This window comes from Vicia villosa, linkage group LG3 (assembly GCF_029867415.1).
Source record: "Vicia villosa cultivar HV-30 ecotype Madison, WI linkage group LG3, Vvil1.0, whole genome shotgun sequence".
Taxonomy (NCBI): Eukaryota; Viridiplantae; Streptophyta; class Magnoliopsida; order Fabales; family Fabaceae; genus Vicia; species Vicia villosa.
In genome coordinates this window covers 141,795,523-141,805,126 of record NC_081182.1, presented here as the reverse complement: position 1 = coordinate 141,805,126, position 9,604 = coordinate 141,795,523, and the positions used below count along the sequence as shown (strand labels likewise).

The window sequence follows — 9,604 nt, the reverse complement described above, 5'->3', positions numbered from 1 at the left end:
ATCCTCACTTACTGTACACACTTTTACCGTCATACCCTTAATTTCTCTATACTTTCACTCTTTTTAAATTATTTAAATAATTCTAATAGTAATTATTAACTCTAAAATAATTAATACCCCGCACTTAGCTCCATCAATCATTATAATTCACCAAAACAACCATCAAGACTTACAATTAAACACTAATATTAAATTAAATCAAGAATTAAGAATTTTGGGGTGTTACATCTGACTCCCTGAAATTGCTAATAACTCTTTTTCCCCTTAGTGAAAATATGTTTGAAAAATCTAGTAAGAAAAATCCTTAGATTTCTTTCAAAGATATTTGATATGAAAATCACGGCCACTGAAGAATCCCAATGTGTAGCAAATATGAAAGTTGATTGGATATCTTCTAAATTTTGAAATGGTCATTGATGACAAATCAGATAAATAGAGTAAAAGTGTGGCTTTCAAAGTAGATGCTAAAGAAGGTGATGACCAATTTGATGGTGATGTTGATGAAAAGTTAACTTAATTCATCTCCCTTTTATCTAAGAGTTTTAACAAGGTCATTAGAAGACTTAACAAAAGATCGAGGAACAATGTCAAAGAAAACCAACATCATAACTCCAAAAGTTCCAACTTTTAGCATAAGGAAAAAGATGGAGAAAAACAAAACAAGGGAAATGGAATCTAGTGCCATGAATGCAAAGGCTTTTGACATATTCACACTTAATGTAGTATCTTTAAAAGCACAAAAAGGGGTACAACACCATTTTTATGAAGATGATTCAATTTTGGAAAATGAATCTTAGCAAGCCGACAGTGTGGTTGCATTCATAACTTGCATAAGGTCATGTTCAAATAATCATAATGATGGTGAGATAAGTGATGATGAATTTTCTCATGAAGCTCTTGTTGAAGTCTACAAGATTTTGTATCTCAAATGGAATCATGAATGCAAAACTTGTGAAAAGAAAAAAGAAAAAAAAAATTGAAGTTCTATTTCAAGACCAAGTTTGTCTCATGGCTACTATCTCAAAATTAAAGGAAGAAGTTAACCATCTTAATTCCAAACTTGAAGGTATGAATAATTCAATTTGTATGAAGAAGTCCGAACTAATATTTAACTAATTTGATTGTTTCTAAATACAATAAAATAAATCTACGATACTTATTTATTTTATAATATTTTAAATACATACAATAAATTAGCCACATATTATATTAAGAGTATACAGAATATGAGAAATGAAAGAACTACCCCTTAATGGATCACATTATGCAATTCTCAGTTATGTTGGCTAGAAGTTCATTCGTAATAATGATTGTTTTAATTTTATTTTTTTTGAAAGTAAGAGATATATTATTAAATAACCATCCAAGAACAAAGATATACGGCAAAAAGGCCAAACAAAGAAAAATACAAAGAAAATTACACACCGATTGAAACTTAGCTTAAGTAAAACAATGGGTTATTGCTAAACTCATAGAAGTTACAATTGGGATGAGTAATTTTCCCAATATACGACCACCTCCAAATAAGGGCCTTATAACTCCAAACCACGTCCCTCGAATTCCAAGTAGCATTGTTAAAGACTATATCATTCATACGCAACCAAAGACTCCAAATGATCGCTAACCAAACGGTTCCCTCCTTGCCTCTTTTGACTTTCTTGGCTCGGCAATAAGAGCTCCAATACCAAAAATCCTCCTTAAAATCTAAAATTCTTCTAAAAGTCATTCCTATCCAATCAGACATCTCCCTCCAAACAATACCGGCATTCCGACAAGATAAAAAAGAATGGTATAATGACTCATGAAATTCATCACAGAAAGTACATTCTAAATTCGAGGAAGAATTAAGAATAACTTTACTCAAAAGCGAGTCCTTCGTTGGAACTTTATTGAGGAAGCATCTCCAACCAAACGCCTTCACTTTTAAATGTGCTTCCACCTTCAATATAGCCATAAAAGCCATATCAAAGCAATTTTCCGGGCCAAGAGGGATATGCTGCCTACACAAAGATCTATAGCAAAAAGAAATAGTGTAAGCCCCTTCAACCCCTTGCTGCCAAGATACGGTATCCGATAGATTGGCGGAAAGAGAGACCAATGCGGCCAGCAGCTGGGAAAGACTGGTATTACCAGCATTCGGATCAAGAAGATAAGCTACAGGAATCTCAAAATCTCCCCAAGTCCAACACCCATCAATCCAACCTCCCATGGCTCCAATTGAAGCTTCTTGCAAGAGAGAAAAATTAAAAAGATTCGGAAAAATATTCTTTAAGATTCCTTCATCCAACCAATGAGCATGCCAAAAGGATATACACCACACCGATGAAGACCTATCCTTCTCTAAATTCTTTATACCACAACTAGTCCTAAGTTTCACATCCGTATACCGCGCCTTCAACATCCTAAACCACAACGCATTAGAAGCGCCGAAAATTCTCCAATTCCACTTCAAGAGAAGCGCTTTGTTGAACTCATCCAACCTTCTAAAACCGAGACCACCTTTCTCAACCGGAATACACAAGTCATTCCAACTCACTTTCCTCTTCTCCTCCGATCCTCCCCATAAAAAATTACTTTTCAATTTATTTAGTTCTGCGATAACCTTCTTGGGAGCTTTGTAGAATGATAGTGTGAAAATCGCCAAACTACTCAAAACCAATTTTAGAAGAGTGATCCTCCCTCCAAAACTAAGCCACCGACCTTTCCAAGAATTCAATCTCCTCCTAACATTATCCAAGAGAGGCTTCCATGAAGAAATTCTCCTAGGATTTGTGCCAATAAAAATAACGAGAAATTTGAACTCCTTATCCTCCGTCCTACAAGTAAGAAAATTAGTAGCAACTCCCATAAAGTTCGGATTGATATTAATGCCAATCAACTTACTCTTATGATAGTTAATACCCAAACCCGACACCATTTCAAAGCCCCTCAACGCCGCTTTAATGGCCCAAAGATGCTTCCAACTCCCATCACCTATTAATAAAGTGTCGTTTGTAAATTGAAGCATATCTATGAAGCATCTACCATTCACATTAATTTCTACAAAATCTCCATTTTCCACCGCTCTTCCTACCAAAGCCTTTAAACCTTCCGCTACCACTACAAAGAGAAAAGGAGAGATAGGATCTCCTTAACAAATACCCCTCTCCACAACTAATTCCTTAGTCGGACTACCGTTAACTAGAACTGACATTTTACTCGAAAAAACCACCGCCTCCATCCAAGACATCCACACTTTCCCGAACCCCATCCTCCTCAACATATACCTAGGAAAGTTCCAACTCACTTTGTCATAAGCTTTTTCAAAATATACCTTAAAAAGAAGGCACTCCTTTCCTTCCCTACTAGGATATTCCACCACTTCATTAGCAATAAGCACCCCGTCAATCATTTGTCTCCCTGGAACGAAAGCACTTTAACAATTGGATATGATCGAAGAGAGAACCTTTTTGATCCTACAAGCCAAGAGTTTCGAAATCATCTTGTAAATACTTCCCACAAGAAATATTTGACGATAATCATCAAGACCTAAAGGGTTGTCATTCTTCGAAATTAGAGAAAGAAACGAAGAAGTGATACATTTGGATAAAACCGCACCGGTATAAAAAACATTGAAATAAGCTAGGATATCTTCTTTTAAAAAAGACCAACATTTCTTAGTAAAGAGAAGAGATATACCATCCGGACCCATACTTTTATAACCATCACAACTCTACACCGCATCTTTAATCTCCTCAAGTGAAAAGGGAACCTCAAGAGATAAACTATCTACCTCACTCAAGGATTTAAAAGCAATTCCAACCAATAAAGGTCTTTCAAAACACTCCTCCTTGAATTTGTCTTCAAAATGGATTCTCACCGCTTCCTTCACCTCTTTGACCAAGTTAACAACCCCTTCACTAGTATTTAAAGATCTAATATGATTTCTTCTCCTCCTCTCCTTCATAACTCTATGAAAATATCTACTATTAGAATTCCCACCATTTAACCACTTTAATCTAGCTTTTTGAATTAGCATGTTCTCCTTTAGCTTAAGATTAAACTATATGCTCTTTGAAGCTTTACTCTTGTTAAGGTGAACCTCCTCCTCCCAAAAATCCCTATCATCCAAAGAATTCAAATCTCTAACACCCTCCTTAACTTCCAAATCAACCTTACCAAAGACATTTTTATCCCACCACTTCAACCTCACTTTAATTAAACGAAATTTCTCTTTCAAAACAAAATCTCCTCTCCCTTGCACTATTATCCCCTTCCACTCCTCCTTCACAAAACAAAAGAACCTCTTATGAAGAAACCATTCATTATTGAATTTGAACGGTTTTGGACCCCAATCTTCTTTATCAACCATCAACCAAACCGGACAATGATCAGAGACATCCCTCAAACCAATCCATTGACCAACAACTCCCCACGATGAAATTATGTTATCGGAAACAAGAAATCTATCAATCCTGCTCTTTGATTTTACATCCCCACTAAACCAACAAACTTCTTTCCTTTACACGGAACATCAACTAAACCGCAATCATCAATGAAATCCAAAAATTCTCTCCATCCACATTACTACTTCTTAAAGATTGGCCAATTCTCTCACTCCGCTTCTTCACCGCATTAAAATCCCTCCTATTATCCACTCTCCATCTTGGTATCTATTTTTCAACTCCAATAGGCGACACCATAATTGACGCTTTAAAAGCAAAGAGCAAGAAGAGTAGACATTAACAATATAATAAATACCTCCTTTCCAAACCACTTTCGATCCAAGGTAACCCGGGCCACGAAAACTAGCCAAAACAGTAACCGATTGCTATTTCCAAATAGATAGTAACCCCCCTGCCATACCCTCTGAGCCAGAGAAAGAATACTCCAAATCATCCATCCCCTACATACTCCTAGCTATAGATACTGAAACTACTATCATTTTAGTTTCTTGAATGAGAAAAAAATCCTCCCTCCCTTGCACAATTAAATTCCTGATCCTTTTTCGTTTTACAACACTACCCCCTCCCCTTATATTGAAACTACCAATAATCATTTAAAACAATTCAAATGCGCCTTCTTCCCTTCCATTCCAATTACATCCATTGTTTGCGTTTCTGAAAAATTCTTCTGGATTTCCCTCCTATTATGACCGGGTACCACTCCAAGCTTAGAGATAGCATCACACAATTTTTCATCACAAGCATTGCCAAAATTAGATAGAGTTCTAATATTGCACCGCACTATATCCGAATCATCAGGATGATTTTCGTTAGAACAGGACCCAAAGCTAGCTCTGTTGCTGGATGTTGATAACGAAACATCAGGGAAAAACTTAAGAGGAAAAACCTGAGTTGGGCCATCTATATCTTCCGCACCGCCCATCACTAAAGTTTTTTGACTTTTTTTTTTGTTTTCCTACTGGGCCTATAATTAAATCCATTCTTGGGCCCACCCACGACTGCAATTGATTTAAAAAACAAAGTTTTCTTTTTTCTAACTTTTCACATTGTTACCCCTACCCTAGATTTCAGAGATAAAGAAGAGTCAGAAAAATTTGCGGCCCCACCTTGAACAGATTTTGGAAAAACGTGTGTCTTTGGAACCTGTACCCTTGAAAGAGTATGTTCAGAAGAAGTTTCAGGAACTTGAATCACTTTGTCTAGATCCTTCTTTTTTATCTCAAGGATAGACTGAATTGCTTTATCAAAGGAAGTGCCCGCCTCGCTATTTCTTGACCCTACCCCCATAAAGTTTTCTCGTTCCTGAAAAGACCCTACGCCTTCACGTGTGTTGTTGTGCAAAACTTGATAATTCCCTTCGTACCTTTTCTGCCTTACCTCTCCGATACTCCTGTCTTGGTTCTCCGCGTCTTTGTCCGATGGGTAAGAAACTTCATCAAGATTTTCATCTTCCTCCTCTCCACAATCTTGGTTATCTGTCTTAGAGGCATTATCATAGTTTGAAGAAGAATTTGAATGCAAGCTCGAAGTTGTCTTCTTCGCCACAATTCTAACAGGCCCATAGGAGTCTTCACGAAAGATCAAAGTAAAAAAATCCCCATCGATTGAAACCTCCAGAAAATCTTTTAAGACAAAGTTAAAAGGGACCCTAATCATGACTCTTGCAATATCCATATTAGATCTAGACAAGGTATTATCATCCACACAGATATATGATCCAAATTGATTGGCCAATTTTTAAAAGAAATCTATATTCCAAGCATGGCAAGGGACACCATAAATTCTCACCCAAACCACCCGTTCAGTTTCTACATCAATCGTTTTCCAAGGCCTGGTCGGTTTAATCCACTGTTTCCACCACCAGCTTCCTTCTTTAATGAGTTCTTGAATAATCCCTTCCTCCAATTCCTCTAACAAACACAAGTTCGCCCCTAAAGGATTAACTTTGATAGAAAAAAAGCCTTCGATCTCCAGATGCGTTTGTATATTATACGTCTCTCCTGAAAATACCACCTCCCCAATAAATTCCTTTCTCCACCGCTCCATGTTATTTGAAGAAGCCGAGTAGCTGAATGTAGGATTTGGATCCAGTGAAACTTTCTTCTTCATTCCCCCTGAACTATATCCGAAAAAGATTTGGACCTCTCTACCCATCTATTGTATTTCGCCGGAACCGTTTCCCTTTGATCTCCTTCTCGTTTCTGCACCTTATCTGATCCCTCTTTCCCTCCATTCCTGATGAACCTAGGTTGGTTAGCATGTATTTTTTACCGTCTATCTGAATATTTTCACTGCCGTCAATCTCTCATCCATCACCTCCTTAAACCTGGCAAAGCCAAAACGTTTCCCAAATTTGTTGCGTCTGGGAGGAATGACCACCTCCACTACCTCCCCCACACAGCCAAACAAATTGTATATATCCACCGCCCTACTTCTGTCAGGTATTTCTGAAAAATAAAAAGATGAAATCTTCTCTCCCACTTTTACCTGCATCCCCCCGTATGGGAATGCATCCCATCTTGGTGTTACGTTCCTGAAGCTTTTCTTGTGTGCTTGCTGCCACTCCATTGCTGTTAAATGAGGAGGAAAGATAAAATCTAGGGAGAAGTGAGAGAAAAAATCAGTTTCTCTCTCATCCTTAGCTATATGATTGTTTTAATATAGTACACTTTAACATATTAATCCTTTATTTTTCTTAAAATAGTAATTTACACTTAATTAATAAATTTAAGGTAATATAAAATTATTGAATAGTAAATACTAAGTATCATCTAATAATAATAATAAAATAAAAAAAAATAAAATAAACACATGAATGTTTCTATATTTGACATTTTAGTTGTATATGGGTACCCAACTTTTTATATTGTGTAGATAGTTTGTAAATTTAAAAAAAAATGTTACTCATGCAAAAACATGATATTTTTTCTCACACATCATCCTTCTATATCCATGTTTAGCACTTTCTATCTTGAGAAATCACCCATTTTAAACTTTGACCTTTTGTCCAACGTCAAATTTGAAGAGACAGCCATGCAAAGATCTATGAACATTCATTGCATGCAAAAAAAAACAACCCTAATTGTATCTCTCTTTCTCTCTCTTGTTTCTTTCTCTGTCTCTATTTAGAAAAACACATTATCAAACTAAATATTTCGGATTGCAGCTTGCATGCAACTGCAATTGCGACAATAATTTTACGGTGAAGCAGTCATCACACAATTTGTGATTGACAGCTACATCTATCATATTGTAACTGTCGCAACCATATTAGTTTTTTTTTTTTGAATGAAACCATTTTTATTATTAAATAAACCAATGGTCTTTTTAAAAACATATGAACGAAAACAAATTAGAATGGTTTCTTCATCATGTTATGGTTTCCATTTTCTTTTGAGTTTATCTATATTTTTAGGATTTAGCACAATAGTATTGGGTGGAAATTTCAACACCGATTTTGATAATCTTTTTGGAGATGAAAGGGTTAATATAATGAATTATGGAAATAGCATGACCCTTACATTGGATGAATATTGTGGATCAGGCATTGTGTCCAAAAATGAGTATTTATATGGAAGATTTGATATGGATATCAAGCTTGTTCCTGGAAATTCTGCAGGAACTGTCACAGCCTATTATGTATGTCAAATCAGATATATTATATTAAGGAGTTTGTAGATATTTTTCTTAAAACTATTGCAAATATTTATAGATATTTTCATGTGCAGCTAAGTTCGGTAGGAGCACAACATGATGAGATTGATATAGAGTTCTTAGGAAATTTGACTGGTGAACCCTATCTTCTCTCTACAAATGTATATGCTGATGGTGTTGGGGGTCGTGAAGTTCAATTTTATCTTTGGTTTGATCCAACAGAAGACTACCACACTTATTCGATTGATTGGAATCCTGAACGTATAATGTAAGTAACAATGTATGTATATATATATATGTATATATATATATATATATATATGTATATATATATATATATATATATATATATATATATATATATATATATATATATATATATTATTTTAAATTCCGGTCGCATTATGGTTATGTTATTATGGTTATGTTAAGCTCTCCTCTTTGGAGGTCGGTGAGGAAGTTAGGTCGGCCCGAATAATTTGAGGGCTGGCGCGAGTCTGGAAGAGTTTGGGTCCTTATAAAAAGTATTAGTTTTTTCTTGACAATTTTTACGTGATAGATTATCGACTAGGCAGAATCTATTAATTATTGAGTTGACTTGGAAGTGAGTTCATACTCAAACTTTAATAAATGCCTTTTCTTTAATGTGATATCATATTTTTATTAATATATGTTTATTGTTCTTGTAGAATTCTTGTGGATGACAATCCTATAAGAGTGATGCTCAATAGGCAAAGCATTGGTGTTCCATTCCCTACAAAACGACCAATGAGAATTTACTCAACTCTTTGGAATGGAGACTCTTGGGCAACAAGATGGGGTGAGGTAAAGATTGATCTTTCAAATGCGCCATTTATAGCTGGTTTCAAAAACTTCAAGGCCAATGCATGTATTGCAAAGCAAGGTAAAAACTGCCTGGGTTTCAATGCTGGAAAAAATAGAGGACTTGGTATTGAAAGCAAGACAAAAATGAAAAAAATTCTTTCGAAATGGGTAGTTTATGATTATTGTAGTGATTTGAGACGTTATGCTCATGGTCTTCCATATGAATGTCGTAAGGAGAATATATTACAACTTGATTAGAGGTTATTGAAAATGGATGATATCGTAAACTAAATATTGGATTGCCTATGTCTTATGTAAGATGTAGTCATATATATTTTAATATGTTTGAGTTTCCATGGAAAGATTATCATTGTAATTTTTAAGTGAATCAAATTTTCTAGGCTTAAAACTTTTGATAGATGTAATTGAGAGACCATATAAGTAATGGATGGTTTTGTTCTTACAAAGTTTTCTAAAATGGATTTCTTTAAACATTTATTAGAGGTTCAAGACTTTTGTATTGTTAAGAAGAGAAATTCAAATTACTTGAATGGTCTTAAGATCTAAATAACACTCAATGATTGATGAAAATCAATTCCTCCATTTAAAAGAAAAAAACACTCAAACAATTTAAAATGTTTAATAATTAATATTTTATCTCAATTTAAAAATTGTTTTTG

General features: G+C 35.0%; 1 protein-coding gene across 1 annotated transcript; it reads left to right on the top strand.

Annotated features, from left to right (window-relative positions):
* The first annotated feature begins 7,613 nt into the window (after positions 1 to 7,613).
* Positions 7,614 to 9,373, top strand: LOC131656743 (xyloglucan endotransglucosylase protein 1-like). Its single transcript, XM_058926368.1, has 3 exons — positions 7,614 to 8,084; positions 8,174 to 8,367; positions 8,789 to 9,373. Exons 1-3 carry the CDS (start codon positions 7,734 to 7,736, stop codon positions 9,180 to 9,182), a joined length of 939 nt encoding a protein of 312 aa, XP_058782351.1. The 5' UTR covers positions 7,614 to 7,733; the 3' UTR covers positions 9,183 to 9,373.
* The last annotated feature ends 231 nt before the right edge of the window (positions 9,374 to 9,604 follow it).

Bases quoted from the DNA above. Each gene is read 5' to 3' on its own strand.
- LOC131656743 (XM_058926368.1), top strand. From the start codon at position 7,734: ATGAAACCATTTTTATTATTAAATAAACCAATGGTCTTTTTAAAAACA. The intron at 8,085-8,173 runs GTATGTCAAATC...TTTCATGTGCAG, and splicing joins GAACTGTCACAGCCTATTAT to CTAAGTTCGGTAGGAGCACA. The intron at 8,368-8,788 runs GTAAGTAACAAT...TTGTTCTTGTAG, and splicing joins TGGAATCCTGAACGTATAAT to AATTCTTGTGGATGACAATC.